The 20,341-nt window shown below is 34.9% G+C and overlaps 1 protein-coding gene across 5 annotated transcripts in view; it reads right to left on the bottom strand.

Annotated features, from left to right (window-relative positions):
• SGCZ (sarcoglycan zeta) overlaps positions 1–20,341 on the bottom strand; it is a 494,736-nt gene that overhangs the window by 265,805 nt on the left and 208,590 nt on the right. For 2 of the 5 annotated variants that reach the window (XM_068942793.1, XM_068942794.1), the window contains exon 2: positions 5,470–5,614. The exons of 2 other annotated variants lie outside the window; for them this stretch is intronic. In XM_068942793.1, the coding sequence (XP_068798894.1) occupies positions 5,470–5,592 (123 nt within the window). In that variant the 5' untranslated portion in view covers positions 5,593–5,614. Of the gene's footprint in view, positions 1–1,408; positions 1,594–5,469; positions 5,615–20,341 lie in introns of those variants that run through there. One more of the 5 variants, XM_068942796.1, reaches the window with a different exon arrangement.

The following is a 20,341-nucleotide window of genomic DNA, read 5'->3' as shown; positions in this document are numbered from 1 at the left end:
TTCTTCTGCAGTGATGCTCATTTGCATAATTAAAAGCTGGCAACTCTTCATTTACTGTTCATTTCCCTTACCTACTTGTAATATTATTTTCCAGTTTTCTCAGTGTACATAATTAAAAGGCATATTTACAACTTATGAATAAATAATACTAATCATCAACTATCTAGTTTAAAGTATATCAATTACTGCTGAATTTTCTGCTGCTCTGTATTGCAGAGTTGGCTATTCTGTATGGGTGGGGATGCAGCAAAGCTTAGCTCTCAAGGGAATTTAAGAGGTGGACATATTTTTTCCTGTTACCCAAGATATAAGTGCAAAGCTGTTCCGCCTAAGCTGTTCTGTTCCTGATTTGTGCTAATCAATAATTAGTGTGTCTGCACAATATACAATAAGCAGTCAACTGCTTGATTATCCAGCCCTTTTCAGTGCATCTCCCAAAAAACCCTCTCCGGACTCCACACACACACGGCATACCAATATCTAACTCAGTAGTGGAATTTAGACACTTAAATGAGGTTATCTGATTGGCAGCCTATTTATTAAACGTCTCCTCTATTATAGTATCAAAAGATGATGAGCACATTGACATGGTAATTCAGCTCTAAGGTAGGACGAACCAATTCCTAGAAGAGTCACTTGCTGTCCAGCAACACGTAATGGACAGTCAAGAGCATCTGCATATAAGTATAGAGTGTACGTAATACACCATATACAGTAAATATATAGGAAGTGTATGTAGAATATAGGGGAAAAACATACAAAAAATAATTCTTATTAACAAAGTTACCAGATGCTTTTTATTTAAATCATACTTGAGACTGCCACATTTCAGTGCTTTACAAGGCTTTTACAGTTGGATAAAGGAACTTATGGCCAAAGGAAAGGAAGCACTGCTTTCCTACCTCTGTTCCAGCTCTTTTCTGCCATTATAATGGCAGCTGAGACACAAACAGGAGAATCAAGAGGTCCATATATGAGCTTACAAGCTTAGTCCTATCCAAACATATTTATTTTCACACTTTGGTGGAAATCTCAGAAGAACAGACACTCCTGAGTCCTAAGGAGAATCAAAAAACCCAAAATTCTGTCTTAGATCTTTGCTACTGGTATCTTTCCACCACTTTTTGGTTGTTTTTGTTGTTTTGTTTTTCTTTTAGTTGCATTTATATTCTGAATACTCCCCCTTCCACATCTTTCATTCTCTCTGTTCCATCCAAACTTTTCAAATCTAATATTCCACTTTTATTATTTGCAATTCTTTTTCACTGATTGAAACTGTCTTGCAGTAATTCTTCGTTCATTTTTCAAAAAAGCACTAGTTTTACCTAACCTATCAAACATGCCAATAATAGTAATTCAACATCTAAACGGCATTTCAAGATGAAATATCAAAACATACGTTTATTACCTGATATGTTACAATGCAAATTCTGCGTATGTCTTCACAGTACAATTTGTTCTATGTATCTGCTAAGCTTAAGTGAAGGCAATTTGAGATGCATCCTCAGAAAGACTTCCCTCCTCATCCCCAACTCTGTTTTGGAGCAGGAGGGGCCCAGGGATAATTCCAGCAGCTAATGCTGCTTTGCTGAACTGAAAAACACAAGAAAAGAGGGATGCTGCAGCAATAACAGCATTTGCTAAGGAAGGCTATAGCTGGACCTATGAGTATGCACTGCAGGACTTACTGGAATAGTCATAGAACATCCTGGGTTTTATCTATCAACTTTCATTCAATAACCCAGACATTAGGAATGCAGCAAACAGTCTTTTAAAGCCTTTCTTTACCTAATATAGAGCTTTTGTTTAAATTCAGGGTTCTCAGGAGAAAGTCTCAATTGGTGAGTTACGAATAGGATAGGTCCTGGGCTACAAAAATTTACAGAGTTTTTACATATCTGGATAAAAGCTGTCTTTAACTACACTGGCAAAAAGGAATGCAAGGAGGAAGTAAAGCAGTGCAGGCACCCCTGGGAGCTTTGCTTGGGACCTAGAGTACACAGGCAGTCTCACTGTGTCAGGTGCAGTGACCTTACTGTGTTCTTAACAACAGTAGCATAATTAAAACCCAATTAAGTTTTGCCAAGTCCTGTCAACGAATGTATTTGGTGGGAGCTAACATTTCTTGAGCAGTTCAAGAATTTCACTTTCTAAAAGACCCATAGAAACTCAGCATTGCAACTCAGCAACAGAAATGTGTCAACTGCTGCAGCTTAATTGGATGGTGGTGGGGGGACAAATCAATTCCAGATGTAGTTTTTTTGCTAGGAAAAGCATCCCAAAAGTACGTTAGCAGATGAGGCTATTAAAAACAGAGGCTCATTTAAAATACTTCCTATTAACTTCTGAAAGATTTTGATTAGACATTTGAATAAACGTTAAAACTCTGAGGTTTTCTTGAAACAGTCATAGATACTTGGTTCCTAGATTTTGAGCAATGTGAAAAGAATCTAATTACTGCAACTAAAAAATTCTGGGGATAAGCTGTAATTTGTTAGTCTGCTCTAAGGAAGTCTCCCTGTCCCATCTAAGTAGAACTGAAAAATATTGTCTGAACATAAGAAAACTAAAACATACCCTTCATTGTAAACCACATATATACTGTTCATCAAACAGAAGAAGGAGAGCCATAAAAAGAAATGATTCACAGAAGTCAAACAGGTTGAATGTTGTTCTAGTATCTGTACATTTTCCATAATGTTTTTTAATAAATATTTCACAATTCTGCCTTGATGCGATTTTGTCACCTAGAACTGAATTCATAACATTATATATTTTATAAATTTTGTAATTTACTATATCAGATAAAGGTGAAGTGATACATGACGTATAAACTGCCAACAGCTTCCTAGGTGCAAACAATCACGTCTTATCTCACGTGCTTAAGCACAAGCAAACAAAAAGTAGCTGTATTCCAGGAAATGAACATATTTTACTTGAAAGAACTGTACTCACAGTTAGTGTAGTACAGATAGGTAACGCTGCTATTTCTTAGCATGAAATATGTTTTACAATATAAATGGCATATGCTTTTGGACTAGACTAAGAAAACATTAAAGTGCACGAAACTCTGTTCTGATGCTTCCTTTATGATGAAAGCTTTGAAGAAAAACTATACATCAACACATGTCATAGCTGACGCAACCAGAAGGAAAGCTGAAAATTCACCAAATTATATTGCAATAGATGAGTTAGCATAAGATCTTAGTTACTCAGGAAAGTGAAAAGAATATGGCCCTATTAGTTCTTTATTTTAGGGGAAACAGAGAAAAATTCACCCGCTCATCTAGAAGAAGCTTGCAAATTCAGTGTAAAGGCCACCTGTTTTTTTTCTATGCACATCCGTGCACCCCACTGTACCAACATACTAACTTAGCAAATAGCTTTTACATTGAACATAATTTGCACTCTCTTTTCAGTATCATTCTTTCCAGAGAAGTAAATATACTGAAAAATTCAAATTACAGAGGAGGGGAGGGGAAGTTTTGATGCACTGCATCTCCACTCCAGGCAATGGCCAGGACAATTTTCTGGCTATTAGTCACACTACACCAAAAGCATACCAAAATAGTGACAACAGGAAAAATCTATAGCAAAAAACCTAGCCTGCGCTACATACACAGCAACTTCTTAAGCCACCCGCCTTGACTCTGAGCCAGCTGATAGCAGTTCATGCATTGGCAGCAGCAGCACAAGCCCCTTCCAGTCTACTTGTCCTTCAGCTATTTTCACGACCGCAATCTGTAGTTCATAGCCTTTACTTGGAATTTACAAGTAAAAATGCTTTCACCACAGTGTGATTCCTAAACTGAATCCATGTAGATAGGGATGACATTTATGATGGAAATGTATTTATGGTTTTTGTAATGAACTGCCCCAAGGATTACTTGCGAGTGTTTATGCAAGAGCCACAAAGATGGTCAGAGAATTGCCAGTCAACCATTTTCACATACATTCTCACTAGCTGAGGCAGAATTATAGACCTTCCTCTCGAGAGGAAGCAATTATTCTGCCTCAATTGTTTTCCACCACCATAACTAACAAACAACCACCGTTCTGACTGCCTGGGGAATTTCTTTGTGTACCAAAACAACTTTGATAGTGTATACTCTCTAGAAAACAAGAAAAGCAAAATTAGACTTCCTAGCTAAAAGTCTTTATTTTCAAAGCTCTTGGCAGACAAATTTGAATGGGACCAACCTTTAGCCTAAAGCTAAAAAAGGGATAATGTTTAAATGTTATTTACACTATGATTTGAGTGAAATCAAGCGCCATGTCAGTAATGCTACAAGGTTTCCAGGGACAGTTTTGTTCAGGTAACAGAAGCGTTACATCTTTCATAAAGCATACTTTAAGGTCCTTAATAATAAATCTCGTGTGGGAGTGCTCACTTTTATAGATCTTAATTCTAATGGAAAAATTAAATGTCCTCCTGTTTTTGCAACCCAAGAAGCAACTTCTGTCAAGCTTTGCCGTTGTAAAATCCAACGATAAAAAAAAATTTTAAGTAGATAAATTGTATAGCATTTACTAAGAGCACAGAAATACTACGTTTATGAACGAATCAAATCCATCTATACAGTCTATCATTTATATCGTTTGGAAAAGTTAATAAATATTTTATTTCATAAATAGTTAATAAGAACCAAAACTCCTTTCTCTATTAAATTGCAATTTATACCCTTTCCACAAACGAAATGTAAGTTTAAAACAAGCAACAAAGAGATAACCAGAGCCTACATGGTAAGTTAAAAGCATAACAGTTGAAAAAATTCTAAAAATGTAGAATTTGTAATCTAGAATAGATTTTTTTTAAAAAATTCAACAGTTAAAAATAGAAGTATAACAACTGCTCAAAAAGCACAGTGCATAAAAAGTATAAAAATATTATTTTAGATTCCATTCTACCCAAAATCAGAGATCTGTACAAATGAAAGTCAGTTCTTCTTACGTATGTATGTCCTTTGTATATATGAATGATTTTTTCATTCATATAGCAGAGATCTGAACGAAACTACATGCAAGAACAGACCTGTAGGTCAAGGGTGTAAATACATCATCATTTTTGTTAAATCCTGTCCTATTTTCTCTTATAAACACTTAGACATTTTAGGACTGTTCTGAATTATCTTGCAACAATAAATGAATCAAAGACAACTCTTTGCAGCAAAAAGTCATTTCTGCAAAGCCAGGATCCAGAAATCTATGAATTCCGTGGCCAGTCAGCCAGAGACCTGCAGCCTGGCATCCTGGGTTGGGCAGCCCTCTCCAATAAATAGTCCACTTTAAAAAAATAAAAATAAAGAGAGAACCTTAAAAAAATACAGGAGCTGAAGAGCTGATCTGCTCATCCACTTGCTTACTAACATACTTCTGTCTCCACTTTTCTATAGTAAAAATGAACTCTTCTACCACTTTTTTCAACATAATGCAGGAGCATGAATTGACTAAATATAACCATTTACATACCAGTTCTTGGCAGCAGCAGGAAGGGAGAGCTCTTGTACCAAGTCTTGCAAGGTTGTGAGTGGCAATTCCTATGTTATGTACATCAGAATTGTTCAGGCTTTTGACTCTTACGGTTGTTATCATCCATGATGATGGAGGTCACTACCTGGGAGGTAGAGAAAAATCTGAACCCTTAATTTTTCCAAGTTACTAGCTGTCTTGAACCTAAGCATTAGTGGCAATACTTCAAAATATAGCCAAGGGTACTGGCTAAAGCATTTTTGTGTGCAAAATGATCAGCCACTACATAGTCAAGATAACTTCCAGTTTTTGTTCACTAAATATTCATATTAGCACTTCAGTGAGGTATATTTCAGGGAGAGGGACTTTTGCATAGTTGTTTTGAGATAAAATTCTGAAAATACCAAATGGATGGTCTGTTCAAAAACATAGTGTTCTATATTCTTATTCTAATTTGCGCTACCTAACGTACTCAGATATAATCATGGTTTTTCTGCTATTATTTTTATAAAATAATTGATTTTGACTAATCCACTGTAACATCCAAATAAGAGGCGTTGCAAAGAAAAGCATGTTCCTAGCATGTAGGTTACAAATGCTGTAAAGATGTCAACGTTCTAGACACAGCTCAGGACAAATGGCAGAAGTACAATACACTTGAAATTATTTAAGTACATGAAACAAATTAAACATGCCCGAGCTATAGAAAATTAGGCAGTGATATATTTGAGAAGTCATCTTAGGCTCATTACTGCCCTTAATTTTAAAATGCATCATTCTACATATTTCAACTGGGTATTATCACATAAGGCTTTTAATGATCATTTATATATTACATTGGAATGTATTTACTGACCTAATCAATGGGGAAAATATAGTCTATTTCTCCAAGTCTTTAATTACCACATATTAAAACAAGGGGATGGCTTAACAAATGTTAGTATCATGGCATAGCTTAATGCTAGTCAAAGAGAAATCATTTGCAGGTATTAATTTCATGTACATTCCTTTAACTACACATAAAATCCTTGAAATAGCTGGGATTTGCCTTTCCATGTGCTTTTATTAAAGAGATGGTAAGGTTTTAGAATGTGGTAAATTTGAAGTATCACAGGAAAAATATCCTGCATACGCTCATTATCATTTTCCTCTCCCAGTGCCAGGGCATGGAAGACCTTTAAGGTACAAAGATAACAGCAAAACTTTAAACTCACGCGTAAGGTTTCTCCTGATGCCCTGTAAATTTTTAAAAAGAGTTCTGCAGAGAGATAAGGTAGAATGATGACAATGAACATGCTATTTCTCTCATATCAGTTCCTGACTTTGGGTCTATATTTTTCTTCTCTTCAGTTGCAGTTTGGCAACTCAGGGCATTTTCATACTTCTCTAAAAAAGCCTGGTCACCCTGCCCTAATGAAGTGGATTACATTTTCCATTTAGGAACATATTCTTTTATTTTTAATATCACAAATCCTTAAGCTTCCCCCTCCTCCCTTTTCTTTTTTACTAAAAAAAGAGGCTTGGAGTGCCTAATTCTTGATACTATTACTTTTCTGCATCTAACTTTTCCTCACATTTTTTATTTTTATTTTATTATTACCATTTATAAAAATATCTTTTTATCAATAACTTTTCCAAACATGAAGTTCTAGAAATAATTTTAGAGTAGCACACTGAACTATTAAAAAAAAAAAACTAAAGAAAAATATTATCTTGCATAAGTGGCGAAGAGTAATAAAGAAACTGAGGAAAGAGAAAAATGAACATTCAAGCTTTATTTCTAAATGTGAAAAAGATCTATTTTGGTCACATAAAATGGAAAAAATTCAGAATTTATTTGGAATTTCAAAAGTTGCATGATTCTAAAACTCTCTTGTTATTGATAAAGTATTGGTCAGAGAGTTTTTGCTCACAGGTTTTTAGAGCCTTTTTGCAACAATCTGATTACAAAGTACTAGCTAATTAAAATATCACTTTTGCTTAAAAAAAAAAAAAAATCTATTTCCTGAATGGGGAGGGGGAGAAGTTGGACAACATTTCCTTAGAAACTCTATATATTTTATCTACTTCACTCTTAACTGGAATCTTTCTCAGAATCTTCAGTTAGTCTGTGTCAGCAAGCAGTACAGATCTAGAGAAGTAAATGTACACTAGCACTCAGATTTACTACACCTCTATCTATAAACCACCTATTATAATAACAACTTCAACAATTCAAAGGCATTGAGACTCAATCACGTCTTTAACCTGTTAGAGCAGTTTGTAGCATGATTTTAGCCGAGTTAAAGATCACTGTGTCAAATCATTTCAAAGCACGATGCAATGCTAAACACCCCATCACAGACCATTCCCAATACACCAAGAGACAGGACAGACACAAACCATCCCATGTCTTTCGAGCCAAAGAGGATACCTGAGCATGTCATTTATAAGTTCAAGCACTGCTAGAGGGACACTTCATCTTACTACAAAGCTTGATGTTCACCAATTTTTTTTCCAAAAAAATGTTCCTTCATGTTATCTCTATTCCAGCTATGTAGAGTCCAAGTGATTAGCAAATACCTGCTCATATAATTATGCCATAACGTTTTCAAGGAAAAACAGTATTACATAAAAGACAGTGCCCACAAAAAGACATATAATATGCTTTTACTTCTAAGGGAAGTTTCTTGACAAAAAACATTTATACAATTTTAGAGTTGCCTTTGTTGTTCCAAAAATGCAAACATCCACCTAAATAAGAATGCCCTAATGTCAGGGCGGGCCTGTTTTCATGGTCATCTCATAAAGTGTGCAATTGCACTGTTAACATAATTAGCTATCTAATCACACATTCAAATTTAATCAGTGCATAACACATGTAATTAACTATTATTCACAGCAGACCAGAGAAGTTTGCGATGGTATGACCTGTTTCAAATTACCAAGGAGTGATCAAATTCTAAAATCATTGTAGAAATCTCCTATTTGTGAACAGAGAAAAACAAAACACTCATATCCCAAATTTCAGCCATTAGATAAACAGATTTTAGGTAGTTGTTCAATGACTAAGTAAAAGAAAACATATTTCAGATATTTAAGACTTAAAAAAAAATCCTTCCAATTTAATGTAGTTTACATTTTAAATTTAGCAAGAGTAATAGCTAGTTCTCACCTACTGCTGCCTTTATTTCAGCTATAAAAGCTATGATTTGTTTAAATTAATGAAAAAGCTATTAGAAGCTGCCTGATTAGCACTAATGAACATAAAGTACAGTTATATTAATGAGCCTGAGGACACAAAATATTTTCCCATCTCTTTTTTCTTCTTCTCTCTCTCTCTCTCTCTCTCTCCTTCTTTTGGAAAGTGCTTTTTTGGAAATACTCACCATTCACTGTTAACAGCTTCAGCACCATTTGTGCAAAGACATATGCAGTTAGCGAGCAGGTCTTTATTCTGACTGGACTGAAACAACGTGCAACTATTCTTTCTCTATGTTCTATTATATCACTATGTAACCACTTCAACAGAAAGCACCGAAAGCACCTGAAAACATCAGCTTTCTTCCAATTTAAATACATTCTGAAAACCTAGCTCTTTCTGGTAATGAGTTTCAATACTAATGTAAGTTAAGTACTTAAGTAATTTCTAGAAACTTTACATTGTAGCACTGGACAGCTGCATCTTTTAATATTAAGTCTTCTAGTATACAGTCTGAAGTTAATAAATAACATCCAATAAGAAAGTATTTTAAAAAGTCAGGCATATATTTATACAATTAACAACACAGGCACATACACAAAACTACTTGTGAACCCCTTTTCTGGCTGTATTCACAGTCTAACTACTTGGACTTACAACAATGGAGCTCTAGATCCTGTTCTGAGCTGTGCCAGGGGTCTGGTGGCTAGTCCTGAACAATCAGATCAATCGTTCAGGTTTCCAGCTAAGAATATATTTACCTCTTTAATAAATTGCTAGCAAATATACTGAGAAACTCAAAAAAAAAATCCAGAGTGTTATTCAAAGAATATATGATTTCACCCAGATGAAAGATAGAGTTGAGTAGAAATCCTATGCCTGTTTCCATCAGAAAGTGGAATAACAAAATTGGATAAAGATATGCCAAACTATACAAACACCATGTAGAATCTTTTCATGCTGATTTTTAATGAATGAGCAAAAATAGACCAAATTCTATCTCTAGTACCCTGCAAATCTCTAACTGAAAAAGCAGTTAATGATTATTTGGGTTTTTGATGTGATACAAAGCTTCCATAAGAAAGCCAATATTTGATGTAACTTTAGTAATATAGAAAAAAAAATGACAGCATTTCCTTTGAAGAGCTGGCAGTCTGTCTACCTACAAAAAGTATTCAAAAAAGGCAAACAAATGCATGCAGTGAAACTAAAATTGGAGGGAGTAAAAACAAGGAGCTACAGTTACTAAATCAAGTGAAAACGTGAATTCTTATTCCCTCAGAAATTCTCATTTTGTGAAGTGTCGCAAAAGTTGTGTGTCAGGGTGTTCATCCATGAACTCCTCCCTCCCTCAGCTATGCGATTTTATGTCACTGCATTACTACCATGCCAAAGCAGTGGAAGAAGAAAAAACCCCACAGCATCCACCACTACCTACCCCCAGCAGTTGTTAAACCCTCTCATTGTCTGTTTGACATTCCTGTCATCTGTGTGAATAGTGTTGGTCCTAAACATTAAAATTTACAGGTAGTCATTCACTGTGAGAATGGGATCAAAAGTTTAAACTACACATACAATGTTGTTTCCATTTAGAATAGACCTAAAATAACACACTGTCTGACGCTCAAGGTACATCTCCTGCCTGCTCATGGCTCAAGTATCAGACTTGAGTTCTACCTTGACTATCAGTCTAGTTTCAGTTTCTACCTTCACTATTTCATAATACATGTAGATTTCATCAATATGCTTCATGCAATGCATTACTTAAAAATGAATTTTCTTCTGTATCTTCTACAGCTTAACCACTTTGTACCTACTATAACTCCTATGTTGGATGATGCTCAAAGACTGCTGTTGTCCAACAAAGCTAATATTTTCTTTCTCTGCAAGCCAGAACACACTTTTATCAGATTCAGCTCTTTTCAGTCACATGAAGGATTCACAATAGAACATAAGTTTAGTTCCTTTTTCCCCTGAAACCAGTTGGGATAGAAGTAGGGTGAACAGGCACATTATTTTACTACCCACAAACTTGTTACTAGCGCTGACAAAGCAATGACACTGGGTGGCAACATATCCAGCCATCTTAGCATTGTAAGAAGTAGTGTTCCATGTAAGAGGTTTGTATCTTGGAGTAAAGAAGAAAAATTCTATGGGGAAAGTTCTGTATATACATTTCTATCTCCCTGCCAAGCAATCCCATACCTGATCTCCTTCATCATTCCCATCCTCTTATTTAGCACGTTTTCTTCTAGAAAGAAGCTTAATTTTCCATCTACCCATTAGGTCCATTAAGAGACTTCTAAAGCAGGAAATAGCTTTCACTTCCCCAGTCCTTTGTGCTTTCCACAGGTCTGACAACCATCTATTACTTCTCCCTGCTCTCTACAAGGTCAGGCTATGGCTAGCCTAAACTTAGTGACAGAAAACTGGCATCAGTTACTATTTTGACTACAACTGAATGAAAATACACTTAAAGCAGTAAAAAACAAAATCTGAAGACAAATTCATATCCTGAAGAACTTGCAAACTGAGTGACCAACAGCAAAAAAACCACAATGCACTGAGGCACACAAAGTAGTTAGTTCATTCATGTCGTTCATTCATTCCCAAATAAATAAAACAATTCTCTAAAGTGTTTTGGATATAGAACTAAGGCCGGAATGTAATTTCTTAAATAACCAAAAAAGCATTTTGTAAACCAGAAGTATTTAAAACAAAAAAAAAAACTCAACCTCACGCACACAAAATGAATGTGACGTGTCCAACTCGTATTATTGGACTGTGAAGGTAGGAGAGAGTAATCGTAAAGGTGAGATCAAGTATATAGATCAATGATTAAGTGAAACAGAACAGTATTTGACCTTGACTGTACGTGCTGCATGGTTAAACGTGACACAGCAGAAAAGGGAGGAGACAAGGGAAATCTGTGGAAATATTAAAAGTTTAATTATTTATTGTGAAGAAGAAGAAAGCTGGCAGCCTACTGCAACACTGTGGAAGGAACAACACACAGGAGACAGGTGAAACCATCATGGCTGTTAATGAAGCTGTTAAAATAATAAAAGGCCAGAATTTTTGTTATACCTACTTTTCGAGAAAAGAAATGGGAGAAAGAGTATGAAACACAGCAGGACTTAGAAGCACTTTGTCTGCAGGGCAGACACACAGGGACATTCCACGTATCTTTAACATAGTTTCCATTAACAGAGCTCTGCACAGTACCTCTACACAACGACTCCTAAAGAACTCTGACCTGCATTGCATCTATTGCCAGGAAAGATGACTTTCCCAAAACCTCACTCAACAGCACACTAATGTGCTACTGAAAGCTGCAGTAAACAGTTTCTGGAAAAAAATTTGCTTGTATACAAAAAGGTTTAAGAAACCTCACACTCCAAGGATCACCTTTACAAACGCTCATTTAGCACGAGCACCTAAAATTTGGTCATACTCCAACTCTAAAGAGTTACTTGCAATCAGCTGAGTTTAACTAATCACATCCATTTAAGGACAAGGATCAAGGTCAAAGGAAAATAGGGTTTCAATACTGTCTCTAAAACCCTTTTGCAATACTGTATCACAAACCTCTTCAGCTGTCTCTTAAATTCTGCCCTCTCTGGAAACGCTTATAAAGTTTCCTCTCTCCTTTAAATGCAAGCTTTCTTCATAAGATCATTTTCAGCTTGGTTTCTTTTTCTACATCTTATTTTTATCTGCATCAGTTCTATAATTAGTTTTTCCACTGGTTTTTACTCCTCAAAACTTTCCTAGTCTCCTTCTGAAAAACAAAAATAAATTATGCTTTGCTAACAATTGTATCACTCAACTGCATTCAGCTTTTTTATTTTCCAGAATAAGATTCTGGTGCTGCCCCTGCTATTTTTGAATCCTCAAAAAGAGGAGACTTTGTAGTATCTGCCTAAGTTTATGAATAACTACAAAATTAAGTGGTATAAAATTAACTTTTTTAAAGAAATAAGGAAATATTTCAGTTTTTTGCATATCTATTCATTCCTTGCTGCATACAATAAATTGCAACACTTTCTTTCTCACAAAGAAACACCCCCCCCAAATACTTTCATTTCCTACCATCAAGAGTCTTTTAGAAGAGTTTTCCGAACCAACATTATATTTTTTTAGTATTTATATATTACCCATTAAGAAGAAATCTTTCACATTCAGACTACCATGTTTTTAGTCTGGATGCTTATATTTATAAATGAAATTTGGTCCATCATTATAATAATCACCTTTTGATTTCTTCATTATGCAGAAGAACAGCGTTGAAAGATGTATGTTATATTCATGCTCCATAAGGAACATTTCTGATAACTACAATGAAGCAAATAAGCCATTATTTTAACAGCAAGGACCAATATATCTGATTTTTTTGGCACAGTAAGGGTCCTTGATATTGCTGGTATAATTAAATTCCAGGTTTACTTTTTTTTTTTTTTGATTTTATTTTTAACTCCACCTTTCCAGGGGGACTAATGTGCCTTACAGGAATTTGTTATAGCATTTAAATAAATTGTAAGTGAGGGACTATTCACAGCTGCACCTGCTCTCATCTGTAGCATTAAACTATGTAATCACCGTCACGTCTTCCCAATTTAAGCAGCCAATAACTATTAATACAATAGAAGCATAATTAAAGAGAATTCCATCTGCTAAACGATACTGCCTTTTTGTTTTGTTAAGAATGAAGAACGTAGATACAACTGGCTTCACAGAAAGCCAATAAGGAGTCTCTTCTGCTGAAGAGGCTATTTGTTTATCAAAACACACAAGATCACCTCTTTCTCCAACACACTTGACCTCTTCCTGCTACCAAAAGCAGGAATATGGTTTCAAACTCGGTAGTCTAATTAAACCTATATTAAGCATTATAACCCACAAATACAGAAAACTAAGTGCTTTTTTGTCTGTTTTTTAAGGGGAATAAGAAGTAGTAGTGATACAGCTTGAGTCTTATATGTATTGAAGTGTGCAAATCTAACCTATAGTTCAAACGCTTCATAATAAAGCCCACAGAAGCTGGAAGACAGCTCACAGATTTCAAAATATGGAATGAAGACAAAAGTGCTTTGTCTTCTAGGATCAACTCCTCTCTGCCTGTCTTCAGCTACTTTGCAGAGTAGTCCAAATTCTGGTTTTGAATAAACTTGTAGTTTAACTAATAAAATAACAGTGATTTTATCTCACAGCTTCTGAGAATGTTAGGCACAGAATAATTGTGCGAAGTAAGAAAAGTGATTTCTATAATCAATACATTTGTATGACTGTTATTCATTTCTTGGCTACCATTTTGGCCTTACAAAAACATACAAACTCTATCCTAGGTTTGCTAACTCCTAACTAGTGCAGTCAATGACACACACCTTACTGACTTGAGCCCTCCCATGATTTCACTAAACTTCTTGCTCAGCTGCTACACAGATTTTAATTACAGTATGCCAAACAGTGGTGATCCACCTCTGAGCTGGGTTGATACTTTTGCTATTGAAGATCCATTTTCAAAAAGCAATTTGATGCACTTTCTCATCCACTTCCTGAAACTGCTGCCAATAGTATTATATCACCAGTTTCTACACCAGTTTCCCCTCAATTATTACTTGGTATCGATACTACACAGCTAAAGCTAAGTGCAGACATCTCTGATGAGTTTTTTTTTAAATTGAAAGATACACATCCATGTAAGAGACAAACTGTCTATGCGAATTACAGCTATGACCGTAAAATTTCTGGTACCTCATTTTTTAGTGTTATTTCATTAGCACAGTGGATTGGATACTTCAACACAAGTTTTTCACAAGTTTCATAAAATAAAATTGCCATATTTGTTACAGGTACTTATCTCCTAGCAACCATTCTTTGTAAAATACTGAACTAATAAGTGATTCTAATTACAGACAAAGGGTTACAAAGAATGTATTTCTAAAATGAATCAAATACTTGATGTTTTACTGTTATCTGAAATTTAAAAAAAAACTCAATATTTATTCCCAAACATTTAGAACCCCACAAACATAAAAAACAACGCTTATGCTCAACATTTTAGAAGTTTTAAAGTTTAAGAACTTTGAACTTGAATGTTTAATATCTAAATGCAGAAATTTAAAGGTAAGAATGTGTTTAGGTTTTTTTTTTTTTTTGAAATGACTCAGATAACATGCAGGTATTAAGCTATACTACACAAAGTGGGAAGCATCACTTTTTTCTTTATCCAAATTACTACTATTTTATACGTATAATTCTCCTTATTAGCCTCAATGCAAAGATTTTAATTTTACCCAGTGATTTAAGTACCTACTGAAATATTGAAAAACTCCATAAGAAAGTTTGAGGTTGCAAAAAACAAAAATACACAGGCCTTTGTTATATACTCTCTGTATGTATGTGTGTACGCATACGTATAATACAGGTATTTGTAGCTTTGCAGAACCATTTTGTATTAACTTTAAGCTACCCCTGATAAAAGCACTCTGGTTTGTTACCAAAACAGATATATCCATAAATAGCGAAGAACAGCAGTGAAGTTTAACACCAATAAAATTGTTAGAAAACATAAGCATTGGCTGTTGCTAAAATACACAAGTCTCAGGCCCTATTTCTACAGGTGAAAATTCACACCAAGACGGCTTCACCTACCCCCAATACTTCAGAGAGGTCCTTGCAATTATGTCCACTTTGCAGGATTAATACCTTTATAAGCGCTCACTCAGTAATTTTAACTATATAACCTCTCACTTTACTTTAACCAATCCATTAACAAATGGCTTATACCCAACCCTAGTTCTTTTTTTTAATAATCCATCAGGATCATAAATGACCACTTGGATGAATAGGTGAATGTGAACTTGCATCCAAAACGTTTGGATGGAAGGCGAGTTTGGACTGAGGCAGAGGTTTAGACCCAAACTTGAAATAAAATCTATCCCTTCCATAATGTAACAAATAACATTTGGTATACCTACTTTGGAAGGATTTTTTCAGTTTGAACCTAATTCAAGAAGCTTTGCTTAAACTTGATGTTTACATTGCTTAGCTCTCCACTCTAAAGCTCAGCATGGGACTACAGAAGTGCAGTGATCCTTGGGATACACACTGTTTCATAAGCTATGTTTAATGAATTCTTTAACTGCAGAGAGAATGTTAATGTGGTGAGCCATGAACCATAATAATGATGCCTAAAAGTAATTGTAAATAGCACAGTTCTCAGTTTAGAAGTGATCTGCTTTTATCCTGGCAGCAGAAATCACAAAGGAAGTTTGTCCTACCCCATTATAGAGCCTACATAATGGCGTATGAACCCCCTCCCCCATGGATTCGAAGAACACATAAGAAATGAGCCACTACTTAACGCAGAGGCTAAAAAGCGCTAAGGACTTAACTGCTTATTCCATTTCATTTATTTTTACAAAATTATAAATGCTTCATTTATTTGGTATTTATGTTCTTTGCATATCTCTTCCCACTGCTTTACTTCAAAAAAAAAAAAAAAAGCCAAACAAAAACAACCAACAATTTCAAAAGGTAGTAGAGATCACCTTACGTCCACAAGCAATGCCTAGTGCATTTTGACAGCTATCCGAGATAAACACATTAACAGCGCTAGTTATTTTAAGTTTCTTACTTTTTTTTTTAAAAATCATATACATCGTCATTACAGAGGGATAGCATATATTTCATCTGCTGTATAAACTACTTGCACTACCTGGCCAACAAGAGAATTAGGGTAACTGGACAAATAGGACCCAGGGATGCATCACTTGCTTCTTGCAATTAAGGATGTCACCTAAAAACACTGCAGGGTACAGACTATTTTAAATAGTCTCAGGTACCTTATAAGATCTGACTGAACTGACTGATACTGAAAGTACACTCTTCGGGGTGGGGCGGGGGGGGAGGTTTATGTTTGTTCTGACATTACTTTAGTTCAGCAAATCAAGAAATATTTCTTGTTCTTTTGATAGTGTCTATATGAAGGGAAAAAACAAAGGCTTAAGAAATTAAGGACGATCTTAAGACTGAAGACGATCTGGCTTTCATTTCTGCCAGAGACATTGCCACGTTATGCAATGGTTACATCTTCATCTTGATTTTCAATTCCCAATATACAGAGAAATCCCTATATATATGTTATATAAATATTAAATATATATGTATACACATGTGAAAAATAAATGGATTGTATTGAAAACACAAATAGACAGCTAATGGAAATCACAGAATTTTCCTCAACATAACAATCATCTAACAAGGATAAACACATTACAGACTCTGAGATTTTAAGATACTAGGATGATGGAGATCATGTAATATGAGTAAAATAAGGCAATTTTAAATGAGAACCAACTAAACTACCAACTAAATGAGTACACAAAAAAGCAACATTTATTATACACAAGGTGCTGTCAAATGAAGGAGACGCAGAAGAGAGAACAGTTCTTGTTTCTTATTAACTTCAGTCATAGGCATCTCCAAAAACATTTGCACTCACAGCATTTGCAACACTTCATTGAAACAGATTTCTATATATAGGAAAAGGATTTAAAGCGTTTTATTTTCACTGTTCATTTATCTGTAGAAGTTGAATAAATTAAAAATCATGAAAATTGTCAAAGTGTTACATTTAATCTAGGTCACTTCCTAAACGGTGTATGTTTTATCCAAGTCCACTGACATTGAAGTTGTTACATCTAACAACCCGCAAGCTATTTTAAGCTTTTAAATGATTTCATGAATAAATGTATAATTTTCAGCAACTGATGTGCCATATTCAAAGCAGTGGCCTGAACCCAGAAAAAGCAAATCAGATTTATCATTTGAGCCACAACTTCTGAGATTCAGTGCTAATTATTAACATCTCATGCCCACCCTACTTTATATTCACAATATGCTTTTCCCAGTCATCCATGACAAGATCAGTTTCCTACTAAAATTTAAGTCACTGATTAAGAGCAAAAAAAGGCAAATAACTTCATATCTAATAAAGGGAATTAACGTAAGTTTAAGTTTCTGCTCCTGATTTTCTGTATGAGAGGGGTCATTTTAATTCAAATTATGTAATTTTGGAGTGGCATTTTGTTTATAAATTGCCCTGAATTATTCTAGTCTCTGCATTACCTCTTAGGAGGTGTCCTCATCCTCAAATATCTTAAATAAGCTTCAATATTAAATCATAGTGATTTAGACTTCTATAGAAATAGAAACTTCAGAAGTTTTCAAGATTAATGACAACTCTTAGAATGAACACCCAAGTAGGAAATGATGAAAGGAGTAGGAAGGCAGGTTCTGTGAAGCCACTTCACTGCTCTTGAGGAGGACACCAAAAAGATTAGCTAATATTGACATAACTGTATATTTCCCTTGATAGCAACTGTAATACTTCAAAACACATATTAGTGATATCTTAAGACTAAAATGAGTAATTATTTTTCTGAGAAAATATGCCAGAGATTTTGGAATGTTCTTTGTGCAGCTCGTTTTCCTGTGGAACGAGAAGGTGACCAAAAGGGGGTCTTAGAATTTTGCCAGCTGTTCATAGATAACTGGAAGTAAATACATTGTACATGTCACATAAACTCGATAATGGATCAGAAGTTAATCCGATTAAAAAAAAGTTTTAAAAGGGAGGTTGTTTCTGAAGTATATTTGACTATCCTAATTTTCTTCCTCAGGAATGATCCTAACTGATGTTGACAAGTACATTTTTCTGCTTTCCTTGCAACACTGATCAACTAAGGTGAAGCAAATATTTCAAAATGGGTTTAAGACTATAACGTCATTTGAGCAACAACAAGCTAGCATTTCCTAGTCTTGAAAAAATAAATCCTTCCCATTAGAGAAAAATCTGGAGCAGAACAAAATAAAGAAGATTTAAGGAAACAGAAAGCTGTAAGTGATCACAAATTTTAAAGTACATTGCAAGTGTGAGCGTGCAAGAGCATACACACCGTAACAGAGGTATATGCAAGGCTGTGAGCGACTCTCCATTCTCATGAAGGGACAGCTTCCAGGAAACTTCCTCATCACTTTGAAATTCGCTTCATGTTTCACTCTCTCCTCTAAGATTACTGTTCTGCTTTCTTTGGCATCTCTAACTATCACTTCCCCCAAATATCCTGTTTGAAATTAGTTTACAAGAATTTTATTGCCAATTTGTAATTTCCCATTCAATACTGAAGGAAAATTAAACATAGGCAATTAAGCAAATACAACAGAAGTTTTCATTGGAATGGTAGTAAAGTCAGATTAATCAAGTATTGTGGCACATTTTTGAAAGGAAGATAAGGGAAAAATGAAAGTGAAAGAATAGTAGAAGGCTTTCCCTTCACTTATATGTTTCCTTTTTTCTTCAATAGCACACCAAGGTAGAGATCTGAAATCCTAGCAGAGAGGATTTTTTTCTTCAATTGGGTTATATTTATCAGGGTTTTCAATCTCTGTTCTTTGACTAAGACACAGGTAGTCTATTTGTTTCAAATTACCAAACAAAAAATATTTTCCATATCTTAAATACAATGACTAGATAAAAGTTTGAGTTTGGCTTCTCTTCTTCCTTTTTGACTAGTCTGTTTGGTTCTCTAAGAAGGTGAAGTGATATAACAGTACCTGGTAAAGCCCAGAGTACTCAACTTCATTTTATCTGCATTCACAAATTACAAACGCTACCTAATCCATATGCAGATATGGATCAGTTTCTTAATACAGAGATACACAGCAAGAGAGGCTCCGCAATAAAAAAAATTAAAACAAATCTGAACTAAAAAGAATTATCATTGAATTTTATTGAATTCCTATGCTAAACGTATTAGGAACTATCAATCTTTATCTTTTTTTTAAATATTGAAAAAATTAATGGCACTAATAATGTGCTTGCAAGACTCCGTAAGTTGAAGGGTGTATTTTGACATGCGTCCCTACTGAATAACAGATCAAGAAGAGATCATCAGGTGGCCCAAGTCTTAATGGAAGTTCAGTTGCAAAAGCAGAAAAGGAAGAAAACTGAATGTGTGTGCAGATGTGTTTTCATCAAAACACAAGTCCTCATTCCCTATTGACAGGCCATCAGTGGAATTTTGCAGGACTATGGCCTGCTAATTAGGTCTTCCTGAAGCAATCTCAAAGGGAAGCCTGAAAAATATCGGCTGCATTTTAAGTTTGATACCGACTTGGGCTGTCACTATTGAGGGTATGGCACATTTCACAGTACTTCCCTTTGATTGGTGACTTGGATCAGTTTAAACACTCCATCACATTTGATTCCATTTTTTTAATCTCAATACACACTTTTTACTAACTGTTCCTGCTTAACCTAATAAACTTTTTAAATGGGTATTTTAATTAGAAGATAATTAATCAGTAAAGCTGGGAACTGAAAGATGCAGAAAAAATGCTTATTAATAGGAAGAGTCTCAGCTGGTTGAAGGGACTGGGAATTCCAAGTCAAGGCAGAACAAACAGTAACAAGCTACATGTTACTGCATTCAAACCCTCAATCTGAGAAATGACAGAGTACATTATTCACAAAGATACACTTTAAAATAACTAGCATGCAATGAAAGCCTGCTTTGCATTTGCAATGCCCCTCTTCGAAAGTGTGATTGTTTCTTTACTGCTTTTATTTGGTTGTGCTCATAAAGATGATCAGGATGTTTTCTTATTTAAATAAGCATAGTCATT

This window comes from Struthio camelus, chromosome 4 (assembly GCF_040807025.1).
Source record: "Struthio camelus isolate bStrCam1 chromosome 4, bStrCam1.hap1, whole genome shotgun sequence".
NCBI classification, from domain to species: domain Eukaryota; kingdom Metazoa; phylum Chordata; class Aves; order Struthioniformes; family Struthionidae; genus Struthio; species Struthio camelus.
Note: the sequence above shows the minus strand (reverse complement) of the source record. Positions and strands in the feature narration are given on the sequence as shown.